Raw genomic sequence first — 14,383 nt, 5'->3', positions numbered from 1 at the left:
AATCAACATCCTTTTGTGCCATTTTACTCCTGTAGAATCATTTTTCCAAAAGCAAATTTCTGACAGATACGGCCCAACCTGCCCCTAGTCCCTTAATTAATATGTTTCCGTTGACAGTCTTTAAAATCATGTGTGACTTTTTCCTACGTGCCTCCTTTGCTCTCTTCACGGACAGAGTCAGATAATTGTATGTCTTCCTACCCAGAGTAGCTTAATCAGATCTCCATTATTTCCAAAGTGCTTATTGAATGACAGCACATGGTTGGTTTTGAAAGAAGCCAGCAAGTAATCGATGGTTCTGATTCTCTGCATGGAGCATGGCAGCTACTTCCTCTGCTTAGATGTTCATTTTTCTCACATAGGATCAAAGTAGGTGGTTCTCGTCCCGGAGTGGAGCGACCCTTCTGCGGCCTCCCAGTCTCCCGAGTTGCTGAGCCGAGGACCTGCGGCTGACTTTCCTTGTTGTCCGCCTCTGTGCTTTTTCTATGTGCTGTTTTCTTCTTCCCCTGCTGCTAGAAAGGGTATTCCGGGGCTTGGGGGGGAAAAAAAAAGGAGGTGGTTCTCCAAGTTTTTCAAGGGAAAGGAAGATAGAGGACCAGTAGCAGGGACATTCTCCTGACGGTTAGTTTGAGATGTGAAGGTGGTCCCAGCTTAAGTCTCTTGCCTCGTTAGCCAGTGCCCACATGCCTATCTGACCCTCTCTCCTCCCACGTCCATTGCTCAAACCACATGGAACTTTGTTTTCTTTTTTCTTATACTTTATCATTCAACTAATGTTCTGTAGAGCAGTTAGGAAATGGAAATAAGCAAGGAAAGAAAGTCACCCATATCTACCACCAAATGGTAATCATTGTTAACATGTTGGCGTCTACTCATGTTTATATCACATTTTCTTGCTTTTCTAAATCCATTCACATATATAACATAATTATGTCAATTTAATATTCAGTATATGTGTGTATATGTGAGTGTACATATATGTGTATTTATCAGTATTCCATCAAATCCCCAGGCCTTTCATGCCCCTGTGCCTTTGCACATACTCTTTGCACAACTCTCTGCCAGAGTCACCTTCCTCCTCGCTTCTTGGCCTAGCAAAGTCCTTGAAGACCCAGGTGAAATGTTTGAGGAAGGTTTCCACTGTGACCTCAGAGTTCTGTGCCTCTAAAGATAGCCTAAAACTGGGAGAGGCGCCTAATACAGTGGATAACACAGTCAGAATTCTAGATCTTCATACCAACTGGTTGACAGCACAAAACTAACAAGGTATAGTTTAAGAGGGATCAATGTCAAGTCTGGCAGATAGATAGAATCAAAAGTAACTGTGATCAACTTGGTGAGGTGGGAAGGATGTGGGCTTTAGATCGGATGGATGTGGATTCCTACCTTGGCTTTAATGCTTGCTAGCTGGAAAGCCTCCTTAACATCTCTGAACCTTGACGTCCCCATCTGTAAATTGGGTCAAGAATTCACGCCTCTTGGGTTGGAAGTAAATGAAATATATGAGAAACACACAGCACAGTGCCTGGCATTAAAATACACGCTATAAAAGCCGTTTCCATTTTTGCCATATATATCTGCTCCGCATATCAACCCTGTGAAGAAAAAAGTCATTCAAAAATATTTATTAAGCTCCTACTCACCAGAAGAATTGAGAGGAAACCACAGGTTCTATCTCTTGTCTACTTGGAAGAAGTGAGTTTGGCCCTGGTGTTCTGAGGGCATCAGTGATGGTCCACTCACTGTAGCGAGTTGTTCAAAGCACAGATTTCAGGGTCAGACACACCCTATGCTCAGACACCCCCCACCCCAGTGCTCACTAGCTGTGGACCTAGACCTTGTAAGTCTTCGTCTCTAAAAGGGACAAAATATTAGCAAATTCCTGTTCTGATGATCTATTGCCACATAACAAACTACCCAAAACTTAGTGGTTTAAAAACACCAGTTGATTGTACTTCATAGTGTGAATCAGCAGTTCAGGAAGAGCTCAGCTGGGCTGGTCTTCTGCTCCGCGTGGGATAGACTGGGGTCCATCAGTGGTATTTGGCTGTTGGCTGGGCTGGTCTGAAGGATCCAAGATGGCTTCACTCACATGCCTGACACCTTGGGGGAGACAGCTGGAAAGCTGGGCTCGGTAGGGCCCCTCTCCTTCTGATGTGGTCTCAGGGTCTTTCCACATGGCCTTCCCTGCAGGGAACTGTACTTTGTCCCCAGCAGCTCAAGGCTCCACTGCACCGAGACAAAAAGCCGTTGATCCTCCTAAACGGCTTGGCCCGGAACTGGTACGGTGTCACTTTTGCCATATTCTGTTGGTCAAAGCAGTCACAGGCCAGCCAGCTTCAAGGGAGGGACAGTAGACCCCACTTCTCAAAGGGAGAAGTGCCAAGAATTTTCATCCACCTTGAATCTACCAAACTGCCTCATAAGGATGTTGGAGCAATTACATAAAATAATGCCTGCAAATGTCTTAGCACATAGTAAGTGCTCATCTGCTTATCATGTAGTACTTGTTGTGCAGTAAATATTCACGCAATGCCTACTGTGTGCCTGAGACATTTAAGAGAATAGACTCTTGCAGTAGGATAGAGATAAGCACAGGAAACGTGTTTTAATTGCCTCGGGATCCCCAGCACACGACACAGCCTTGCCACCTGCTGGGGGCTTGGCAGATATTAACACACAGGTGAAATGAATGAGTGAATGAATGATGGAACAAATGAATGGATACATATACTCACCTGAGACTTGAGTGGGGCACAGAGAAGACTTCCCAACAGACCTGGTGCTGTGTGACTGTGTTGAAAAGCAGGATGCCCCAGGGAGAGGCAGGAAGGAAAGGAGGGCCTGGAGAGGCGCAGCCTGAGCAAAGCCCTAGAAGCCCCAGAGAGCAGGGCCTGTTTGAGACCGTTGTCCTAAACAGCTTTGCCAAGCCCCACCAGAACGGGGGGCCTCCTGATGCCAGAGAAACAGCCACAGACCCTTCCCTAATTGTCACACTGAGTTTCTGTTGAGAGTCTAAAATAAATAGCTGAGCAAATACCATAACAGCTGGTAGAATGACCAGGGGGAAATTCAGTTGCATGCTGGCAGGAAAAGGAAGGCTAGCAGAAGGACGAAGAAGAGAGAGGGCTTGGTTAACCCACTCCTTTCTCTGCCGCCGCTGTGCCACTGGCACTCCCCCAGGGCGACTGAGTCCCCCAAGGAGGAGATCTTGTCTACCTGTGCTCCCCAGAGCCGGGGTGTGGTATTACTTTAAGCCCTGCAGGTGCATCTGTGGTCCGTTCTGGTGGGAGCCATGTGTTCAGGGTCCCCTAAAACCTGATCCACTTCTCTCACACTCTGCAGCATCAGACGCGTAATTGATTCCACAGGGACTGCCTGATTAATAACCCATCAGGCTCCTGTCGGATGAAGGGGAAGCTGGAGTAGAAGGCTGCCAGACCTCAGCTCTAACTCATGTGATCTCAGGCCTGGTTTGGGAGCCTGGGGGCCACTTTGTGGTCCTACTCAATTTGGGGAACAGCCCTGCCCACCCTCAGGGATGGGAGACGATCCCGTGGTCTCCAGCCCGGCCCTGATGCGCTTCCCAGAATGGCACACGGTGTCTGCTGGTGCGCCAGGCCGGCCCCTGAGCATCGCAGGGAATTGGGAAGGACGGTCGTCCCTGTCATTGGTGATTCCGTCACAGACATGCATAAGATACAGCCACTGCCACATAAGAAGCTGGAGGTCTGGGGAGGGAGGCAGACCCATAAATGAATGAATGGAGACAGGGCTGTCTGGGTGTTGCTCTGAGAGGAGAGGAGAGGGTGTTGCTCCCTCAGCTTGGAAGCCTCAAATAACAATCACAACAAACACTCAGAGGGCCCCCCCTGGGTGCTCTAATGAGCTCCCAACCGAGGAAGCTCATTAGAGACTCAGGGCCCAGGATTTTTACTGGGCGCTGGTCGCGTGGACATTCACCTGCCTGGCAAGTACCCACAATCCAGACTGCCAGAAGGAAAGCAGGTGTTCAGCATAAACCATATCGCTTGTACAAATAAAACTCAGTGAGTCAGCCCCTCTTATCAGTTGACGGTGGGAACCCTCCTGAACCCTAAGTTCCCAGACACCAGCCAAGGGCCAACCTTATGAGCAGGCCTTTCGAAGGATAGCAGTCAGGACTGCTATCTTAACTCTTCTGCACAGAAAGGTAGTCTTATTACCCTCCTCACTTTAGAGGTGAAGAATCTGAAGAACAGAAAACTTAAGTAACTTGCCTAAGGAGCCACAGCCAGTACATGGCAGGACCAAGAGCCGTACCCAGGCCGGCTGACTCTGGAGCTTATGCCCCTAATCGCTGTCCAGTGCTGCCTTCCTGATTATTAAAGGTAGCATCTTGGGGCATGCATTAGTAGACTCTGCAGGGAGAAAGGAATTCTGAGATGAGGGACAGTTGTGCAAAGGCCAGGAGGGAGCTTGGCCTTTTGGAGAGAGAGTCAAGAGTTTGGTGAAGTGGGAGCTGCAGGGGCTTCCCAGTGGAGATGACAGTAAATGGGGGTCACTGGTGGAGGACCTTGAGTTCCATGAACAGGAGGTTGCACTCTTCCCTGTGACATGGGGACTGGGGGTGGTAGAAGTAGGGGTGAGTAGCTGCCAACATCTTGCAAATCGAGAGTGACATCGTGAGATTGGCAGGGAAGACCTGGTTCATTTTTGTTTCTTTGTTCATCCATTTGTTCAAATGCCAGCTCCATAACTAACTCTAAGTGTGGTCTTGGCCAAGTCTCTTAACACCCTGCACACCTTGGCAGGGCTGGGGGTCTGCAGAGTGTGGGGTGTGATCCCTGCCTGTCCTGCTCTACCGGGTGGCTGTCCCAGGGCTTAGGGGGTGGAAACATGGTCCAGGACAGTGGGCTCATGGTGAGAAGCTGGGCTGTTGAACAGGGCAGTCCCAGAAGAACTACTGACCACTGCAGCTTCCCAGCCACTTCCTTCCCCAAAGCCGTGCGTTTTGTGCTTGGGAGGCAAGCTCAACCGGCCCTGGGTCAGAGAGATGGAACCCTGCTTCAGGCAGCTCGGGGACTGGTCCAGGGCCCCCCCTCAGGCTTAGAGGGGAGCCAGTCCCCTCCCCTCTCTAAGAAGAGCTTTGAGAGCAGTCTAGCACTACACTGCAGTTCCTTCTCCAAGCCAGCGGCAGCTCTTTCCTTACAGGCAGCTTGGGGCTGTGAGGCCGGAGAGATCTGAGTTTGAGTCCCATCTCTAGCTTTCCACTGCCGTGTGATCTTAGGCTGTCACTTAACCTATCTGGGCCTCAGTTTCCACATCTGTAAAATAAGTTAACAACACCCACCAACGTGAGGTCAGATGAATCCAGTGGCCATACCTGAGCTCCCAGCAGCAGTGGCTGGAGACCCTGCAGCGCTGTGACCCAAGGAGGGCTCAGCAGCCCAGGGTCCCCATCAGGAAATCCTCGTCACTTCTGTGTTTCAGAAGAACCAGAAACCCAGAGTTCCGGGGGCAGAGATAGGAAATTTAGCGGGGAGCCTTGAACTGGGAGTCTGGACACCCGGGTTTTCGTTCCAGCTCTGCCACTGACTTGCTGTGTGGATGGGAGCAGGACCCGTGTCTCTCTGGGTCTTGGTTTTCTCAGCAGTCAAATGAGACCTAATAATTTGACCCAGAGCTCAGTTTTGAAAGTACAGAATGAGGCTTACTATTTCAAGACAATAATAGCATCTGAATAGGCAGCATTTCAGCAAGTGCTCATGTCCCCCCAAACTCCCGAGTGATCTAAATGATTAACATCCAAATTAGCATGGGAATGGACGCTCTTTCAGGAAATCCTATACACTCTGTCACTCTAGAAACCCTTTGTTCTGTTGCATTGCCTCTTCCCTTGTTTGAATAGATCTGTACTTTTAGGAGATACTTGTCTGCTCTCTCTCTTTAAATAACTGTTTCCTTTTGAATTACAAAATTAAAAATTAAAATGACTCTTGAACCAGATAGTGGAAAATCCCCACTGTTAACATTTTGATCTTTATCCTTTGTCTTTTTCCCCTGAATGTATTTATTTATTTGTTTCTGATGCGTCTTAAGTATAGATTGGACTCTCTGAGAGCATAGTCCTTACATAGTGATGCAGGCCAGGCTCCTACACGTTCTGGCCAGCATGCCACGCAGCTGCCCTCAGGCCCTAGGGTGGCAGCAAGAACTCATCCCTGGCGCCCCTGGACAGGGGGCAGTTAGGGCCTGCTCAGGCTGGGCCGTATAGACTATAAGAAGGCTGAAAATTTCCTCGTGAAATGCAGGGAATGGATGAAATAATAATAAAACCTCACCTGCGCTGCCCTCAATTAAACGCCAACTGCATGCTAGCGATATGCCAGGCACGCTTATCTTTGTATACCTCGTCATCTGCAGTATTCGGCAAATGTTATTTGAGTGCCTGCTTCCATGTGTCAGGTACTCTTCTAGACTCTGGGCACACGGGCAGAGAATACGACCTAAGATTTCTACCCTCATGAAACTAAACGGCATTAGGAAAAAGCACAGTAAGCGTATTATATACATATATATATACACACACACACACACGTACGCCTGCACACATACATATACGTATATACATATGTGTGTGTGTGCATGTCTAGTGCTACGTGGAAATCTAAAGCAGTTCAGGGGGCCAGTGGGTGACTAGATAGAGTAGGGTGGGAGCTTTTATAGTTAGGGTGAGAAGGGAGGGACTGATCTGTGCAGGTATTTGGGGGCACGTGATTCAGGCAAATAGCAGCAAAGGCTTTATTCCTGTGATGCCATTGGAGGGATGAGAGCAGGGCAGTGGCATGAGCCAGATGATACTTCAGGAGAAGTATCTGGATCTCTAAGGAGAGTGAGTCTCCCGGTTTATGAACGATCAGAGAGACGGATTCACCTGCTTGAGGCCCCGGGGCATGATGGAACCAGACCGTGCTGACCCCGGGGCCTGTGTACCTCCCACTGTGTCACAGGACCTCCCATCAGGAGGCCATCTGTCTGGGGGTAGAAATGGGGCCACTCTGAGGGACTCCCCTGCAGGAACTCCCAGGCTCTGTGGGATGCCCCAGGGGTAGTGAACGCTATCAGAACCGCCTGCCACCCGGGCTGCTGGACCCAGACTGCTTCAGGATCCTCTCAAAGGGAAGGTCCCCACCACCGCGGCGGTACTCAGAGGCCCGGCTGCAAAACAGTGTTGCCTGTACCCAGGAGTGCCCACGAAATGGTGCTCTGAGATAGTACTTACAACCCCTCGCGTTGGTCTGTGAGGCCGGCCAGGGGCAAAGCCACAAGCTAGGCAGCGACCCAGGGTTACAGGCAGAGAGGGCCTGAGCTCTGGCGTCAGACAAACTCAGGCTGCCATCAAGCTCTGACGCTTGTTTACTGTACAGTAGGACCTTAGGAGTGTTACTTCTCCGAGCCTTGCCGTGCCAGCCCGCAAAACAGAGATGATGGCAGAGACTTTGTAGGTTGTTGTGAAGAGGAAGATTTACACTGGATAATAGTTGCAGAGTTCTAGACAGTGAAAAGCATACGGTGGATGTAGGGTAGGTAGTCGCTATTATAGTTAGCATTAGTACTTCTGTAATCTTTGTTTAGCCCTTGAAAAGCTTCCAACATTCCTCAGTTGGTCCTAGAGCAACCTGCGAGCTTAGTATTATTAGCCCCATTATACAGATGAAAAAAGTAGTATAAGATTAGAAGAGGTTAAAGTGTTTACACAAAATCACACAGCACGAAAGCGGCAGAAAAGGGACTTGAATGTAGGTTTTCCGGTTCTCACGACCTGGTCAAAGTCAGAAGGATGGTCCCTGGCAGGGCTGGGCGTGAAAGGTAGCTTTCTGCAGTCAGTCCTTCCCTTGGGCACACACAGCAGGCCGCATCCACCACCGGCTTCTTCGAAATGATTCAAGGGAGGTGGCAGCAATCCTGAAATATCAGAAAACAGGATCCCATGCACTCATGTGTGAGTGACGCCACTTAGCAGGCACGGTTGAGACTAAAATAGCTAGTGTGTCTACCTTCGTTCTGGGTCCCGAAAATGCTGCACTGCCCTTAGTGCATGTGGAGGGACAAAAGAGCCCTCCCCCTCTGTCTCTGTGGGGTGCCATCCTCGCCAGTCAGTCATCACCCAGGTCCCCGCACTGCCAAAGGACCCTGACATTCCAGTACCATCACAGCTTGGGGACTTGTGAGAAATGCAGATCCCCAGGCCCCCAACACCTACTGACCCCGAATTTCTGGGGCTGGGTCTCAGCAAAGCACAGCTCTCCAGAGGATTCTGGTGCTTAACCCAAGTTTGAAAACCACAGCTTTAGAAGCAAATGGCCCAAAATGCTTGTCTGTCTTTTTCCTTTGGACTAGCAAAGTACGCCTCGCTGGCTGTTGTTAAAGCAGACGTAGGCAGGGTGAAGTAGAGGAGAAAGCACAGGCTTCGGAGCCAGGTAAACTTGGGCTCAAATTCCTGCTTTGAACCTTGCTAGCTGGTGGCCTTGGCTAGTCCTGGGGCCTCTCCGCATCTCCGTTTCCTCGTCTGTAAAATGGGGGTGACACTGCCTTCCTTGCGCTGCCTCTTTTGAAGACTTGAGATAAATGGATATAGCATGCCTAGCTCAGCACCTGAGCCACAGTCAGTCTTCCCCAGTCAGATCTGTGATTTGATGCCCACAGCTGGCAGACATACAGGTTTGTATGGGGAGTGCTCCCTCCAGATGCCCCGGGCCAGGCCGACCCCGGGCACTCGGGGCTTGCGCACAGACCCATTGCCTGGAAACTGCATCCTGCTGGTCTCACGCACCACTGCACCCGTCAGCCACTTTGTGTGTTTCTCTCCTCTCCGCCTTCATTGATGCATGACTCATTGCTTCATTCATGTCTCCATGTGTGCATAGAAACCTAGGCAAGCAGCCATTCCTAGGGACATTGCAGGACAACCTCATTGAGATGGACATTCTCAGCGCCTCCCGCCATGATGGGTCTTACAGTGATGGGTAGGTGACATCCCCATGCTCCTCCTCTGTGTGTGTGCTCTCCCTGTGGCTCCTGCACTTGCATGCAGACTCTGAGACCTTTCTCTGGGATCTCCTGGGGGAAGTGAGGAGGCCATGTTGCATGCCCATCCCCAAGTCCATGTTCAACTTGCAAGAGTTTATCCTTGGAATACACTGTCCCCCAGCATATTAACAGCAGTCTTGTTAATATGACGCTCCTGGCATCTCATTGGTTGCCTCTGCCATTCTGAAAGCCATCTCATGTAGCAACTTTTATGCAGCACAGGCCCCGTATTGTGTGTATGCTGGCCCTGAGTATGTATTCTGTGGCCTGAGTCATCTTGCACCCCAGCAGGGTACAAGATTCCTCTAAGTATAACCTTTGACCCTAAGACTTCAGGGGCATGCAGTGCACCCCGTTTCCCAGGCTGTGTCCCAGTCTTCTCGTGGCCGTGTTTAAAGCCAAGCTGTGAAGGATTTCCTGGCACTTAGTTTGGCCACAACCGTGTGCTTTGACCTTGCCGTGCGGCCCTCAAGACTGTAGCCAGGCTGCAGTTGCCCGTCTGTCCCCTCCCATGGCTTTTACCAGGGGCTTGGAAGGCAGCAGACTGGCTTTTGAGGAGAGTGCTTAGAAGGCATTTGCTGCCATTGGCTGTGTAACAGCCACTAGGGGACTCTTGACCATGGCAGAGCTTAGTGGTGGTTTCTTGGTTCCCACTCCTACCAAAACCCCCTTTAAAACGATTGGCATTTTATTCCTCCACCACGGTACAAAGGCAAAGGACGTATTGGAGGGAGACGGAAATTTTTCGGTTTCATAATCTCCAGGGGGCAGAACAGGATTTTAGACACTTTCCAAGTTACCGCAATAATTTTAGAAAACACCTAGTTTATTCCCCAAGAAACAGCATCCCAGCCCCATCCCTTCCCAGGAAAAGGATCTCAACACTCAGCCTTCTGTCCAGTTGGTAACACCTTCCGCCTTGGCTTGGGCGGGTTCCCCATGGGCAGGGCTGTCCCATCCGTGTTTCGTGGAAACGTGTCTTCGTGTGCCCTGTTCTGTGGTCTGGTACCTGATTCTCTGTTTTTCTGTCCCTCTGTCTCCTCCGTGGTGATTCTCTCTCTCTCTCCAGGCTCCTCTGCATGCTTCTTCTACTGCTGCCTGCATCCTCAGGTCAGTGTGGGCTCCTGGTGAGTTGTCAGCCCCTGACGCCCTCTGGCTTCTCTCCATCCACAGGCACTTCCTCTTCAAGCCGGGAGGCACCTCCCCGCTCTTCTGCACCACGTCGCCGGGGTACCCTCTGACGTCCAGCACCGTGTACTCACCTCCGCCCCGACCCCTGCCCCGTAGCACCTTCTCCCGACCGGCCTTCAACCTCAAGAAGCCCTCCAAGTACTGTAATTGGAAGTGCGCGGCCCTGAGCGCCATTGCCATCTCAGCCACGCTGGTCATCCTGCTGGCGTACTTTGTGGGTAAGCACCTCCCTCACCCCAGCTTCCCTTGGGTCCCCTTTGGCCCAGAGGGCAGTGACCGAGACACCTGTGGGCATGAAGGCACCCTGCCAGCACGGCAGTCAGAGCTTGCAGGGTGAGCCGCGCAGCCCTGGATCACTGGCCTGGCCTGCACCCGCCCCCCTCCCCGCCGCCCAGACCATCAAGGTCAGCTCTCAGGGCCCTCTCCTGCTGCTGCACGTGTACCAGGAAGGAAGCCCTGCGTCGGCTCTCTCGTGTGGTGGAGGCCTGGCATCAGGCAAAAGCACTCACCAAGACTGGCTTTTGAGGTGGTCGTCTGTGACATGAGCGTCATAGGTGGGAGTCACTAGAAGTGAAATGACAAGTTGGGCGGCTGAACAGGAGGCTGGCCTCTCCTGTCGGTGCCACAGTGAGGAGCAGGAAGGAGGCAGGGTGCCCTGGGGTTGGAGGGAAACTGCCAGAGATCAGAGTGTGTGACCTCAAGCCAGGCGGCATGTCCGAAGGTGGTGGTCGGGCAGGGCCATCTCGGGGGAGCCAAGGTCGAGTGTCAGAAAGGGTCCCGGGGAGCGGTTAGAGCTGCCTGAGGGAGCGCAGAGACCCGGAGCAGCACCGACTGGCCTTCCTACCCGACCCCAGGGCACGTCCGTGATGTAAGAAACTCCTCCCAACTCCTCCGGACCCGCTGCCTCGCTTGCGATGCCTCCCACTGTGCGCTCTTTTGACTGATTTGCAGCACAGTCTGGTTTCCTGCTTCAGACCCTGTGTTTGGTCTTTGGTCTGCTCCCAGGAAAGCTATTAATCTGAAGGGATCTGGGGATGTTGGGTAGAGTCTGCTGCCTCTGTGAAAATCAGCCTCTTAGTAAAGGCATCCAGCGGGGTTGGCTTAACCCTCTGTCCTTTCCAGCCTTCAAATTCTATAATTCTAAGATTTAAGGTAGGTCAGACCAGCTTGAGAAGGCCTCGAACCCACGCTAAGGCATTCTGAGATAATTCTATAAGCAAAGGGAACCTTTTAGTGTAAGCCCAATAAATAGAAATGGAACTAGCTGGCAGAAGCCAAAGGAAGACCGAGTGCCGCCCATTGCGAAAAAGAACTTAGCGACGAGCAAAGTCATTGTGGATGGAAAAGAACTGTCTTGAGAGGTCTGGCTCCCACTTGTTCGGGATGCGGAGAAGGGGTTCAAGCATGGTTGGGGGTTTGGGTGATGTAAGCTGTAAGGTTACTTCCCTTACAAGATCTTTGAATTAAATAAAAACAAGTAATCAGGAAAACAGTAGCCCTGCAAACAAGGAGGTCTCCTTAAACGTCTTGAGGTATAATAAGCCTCGTCTGGTATCCGGGATCTCTTTTCCCCCTGTGAAGATTGGCTTAGAGAATTTCACGGCATCAGGGTCAGGTTGGCATACGTGTTTATCTATTCTTCTGTCTGATTGATTAGCTGTTGCCGCCTAGAAAGCTGTGTTGAGAAGGATCCCAAGGCTATATTTAGACTCGATGGAAAAGAGTCTCTGTGATTGATTACTCATGTCTGTTGTGGTCACAGGAGTGGAGAATATGGATGACATACCAGGTATTTGCGATCCCTGCCCTGGGTCATTGGGTAAAAGGAACAGCCAAACTGGGAAAGGTCAGCACCCACCCAGGCTCTGCAGGAATTTCATGATTGATGTAGATTGGGTTACTGGTGAGGGTTGTGGGGTTCCAAGCACTGTCACCTGGCATGGAAGTTTCTTTGTGGCACTCCCAATACTGTATCCCCACCAACCACTAGCACAGCCCTTGCTTTTGACTGACATTATTATATTTCATAGATGAGTAGACTTTTGAACAGGCAGTGTCACTGTTCATCAAGAGTCAAGTAGTTCACTACATATAGACATCAACTTGTTTTGTGTTGAAGTCAAGGTTTATACTATGTACTATGTAACCTAGTTCAGAAAGAAAGCATCAATCTTTATATGATTAAATAAGCTCTCTTCTGCTTTCCATCCCATGGGCTTCTTCATCTCCCATTTAGTAAGAATACACGGTCCATCATCAGCTATCTAAAGATAGGGGCTACTGTGGACGGTAGTGAGTTCCCTACCTAGGAAGGGTGCAAACGGTGCTTATGACCATGTAAGCAAGAAAAAGATTCATTCATTGACTGGGCATGTTCTCTGGAGGACCTTTACTTTTCCTTCCAACACTGATAGTCTCAGAATCTACGATCTTGTGAAGTTTCTTTTTCATTCAGCAAATGAAACAGGGTACCTTGAGTCAGGCACTGTGCTGAGCGCTAGGGCCAACAATATGTTCCCTACTCTTTTTTTTTTTTTTTTTTTTAAGTTTTTTTTTTTTTTTTTAAGTTTTTTTTTAATTTATTTTATTTTTGGCTGTATTGGGTCTTTGCAGCTGCGCGTGGGCTTTTCTCCCCGGTCACAGTGAGCGGGGGCCACTCTTTGTTGCAGTGCACGGGCCTCTCATCGTGGTGGCCTCCCCTGCTGTGGAGTACAGGCTCTAGGCATGCGGGCTTCAGTAGTTGTGGCACACGGGCTCAGTAGTTGTGGCTCACGGACTCAGCAGTTGTGGCTCGTGGGCTCTAGAGTGCAGGCGCAGTAGTTGTGACACAACTACTACTGTGGGCTTAGCTGCTCTGCAGCATATGGGATCTTCCCGGACCAGGGCTCGAACCCGTGTCCCCTGCATTTGCAGGCGGATTCTTAACCACTGTGCCACCAGGGAATCCCTGTTCCCTACTCTTGAGGTGTTCATAGCTTAGAAGCAGTGATTGATATGATATGATAACATAGCGGTGTTAGCAGTGGCTGAGGCAGCTCAGGGGCTGTGGGAATACCCAGCCCCAGCCAGGAGGACTAGAGGAGGCTTCCTGTGAAAGGTGATGTTTTAGCTGACTCTTCAAGTCACAGCCAGAAGTAGACGTGAAGGAAAGGAATTTCAAACCAAGGGACCTTTCAAAGTCTCGAAAGAGGATGATGTGATGGCAAAAGGGGTTTCTGTGTTTGAAGCCTCTGAGGGGTGTCGGGGACACGACTGGAGCTAATGCAGGAGAGTTTGGTCAGATTATGAAGATCACCATGGAGGCCAAGTTAAGGACCTTATTGGATGGGCAACAAGGAGCCATTGAAGGGCTTTAAACGGTGGCAGGACATAGTCAGATGTTTATCTCAGAAAGGTAAGGATGGAGGAAGAAAGAACAGGCCCTATTGCATAAACAAGTCAAGAGAAGCTGAGGACTTCAACTAAGAGGGTGACAGTGTAGGTGGGGGGTAGGGTAGATGTGAGGTCAATTTGGGAGAATTCGTCTCTGGAGTTAGGAGACGTCAGTCCACTGAGAATGTGTCCTTGCCAAGAATAAATGCGTCCTTCTGACAAAGCCCGATGTATATGGGAAAACTATCCTTAACAAAGACTTTGCTAGCAGACCAACTCATCAACAGGCAAAAAGCACAGATATTTAATTAGATTTTTGATGAAAAATTGTGTTTAATTTCAAGGGTAATCAATTATTAATTACTGTAATGAGCAAGTCTGACTGGGTTTACTAATTAACTCATTTAAAAATTATGAATAACCTTTTCATTTGTAATTATTTTCTACATCCTGTCAAGTTCCAGATAAGAATTGCATCACCTCACCAACAGAGAGGGAGTGGAAAACAGAGGGCGGGAAAGACTTGTTCTTTCTCTGGTGTCTGCTCAGGGCTGCCGTGTCTGGACAGGACTCTGACAGATCCACTTGACATTCAGTTTCTTGGTTGGAAAGTTTATTGGAAAACAAGCAACCAGTGGCCCTTCATTTGTAGAGACGTGTGCAGTTATTTTCATAGGAAGATAGAGAAATTGGAGTCAGCACTTACCACCCACAAAGGCTGCAGGACCCAGGGCCTTGCCTTTGGGCC

At 50.0% G+C, this 14,383-nt stretch overlaps 1 protein-coding gene across 1 annotated transcript in view; it reads left to right on the top strand.

Moving 5' to 3' along the window:
- TENM4 (teneurin transmembrane protein 4) overlaps positions 1 to 14,383 on the top strand; it is a 756,454-nt gene that overhangs the window by 510,342 nt on the left and 231,729 nt on the right. Inside the window, exons 12-13 of the mRNA XM_082343256.1 lie at positions 8,910 to 9,008; positions 10,246 to 10,481. Coding sequence (XP_082199382.1) covers positions 8,910 to 9,008; positions 10,246 to 10,481 — 335 coding nt within the window. The remainder of the gene's footprint in view (positions 1 to 8,909; positions 9,009 to 10,245; positions 10,482 to 14,383) is intronic.

Source organism: Balaenoptera borealis (assembly GCF_965194805.1).
Source record: "Balaenoptera borealis genome assembly, chromosome: 11".
Classification (NCBI taxonomy): domain Eukaryota; kingdom Metazoa; phylum Chordata; class Mammalia; order Artiodactyla; family Balaenopteridae; genus Balaenoptera; species Balaenoptera borealis.
Note: the sequence above shows the minus strand (reverse complement) of the source record. Positions and strands in the feature narration are given on the sequence as shown.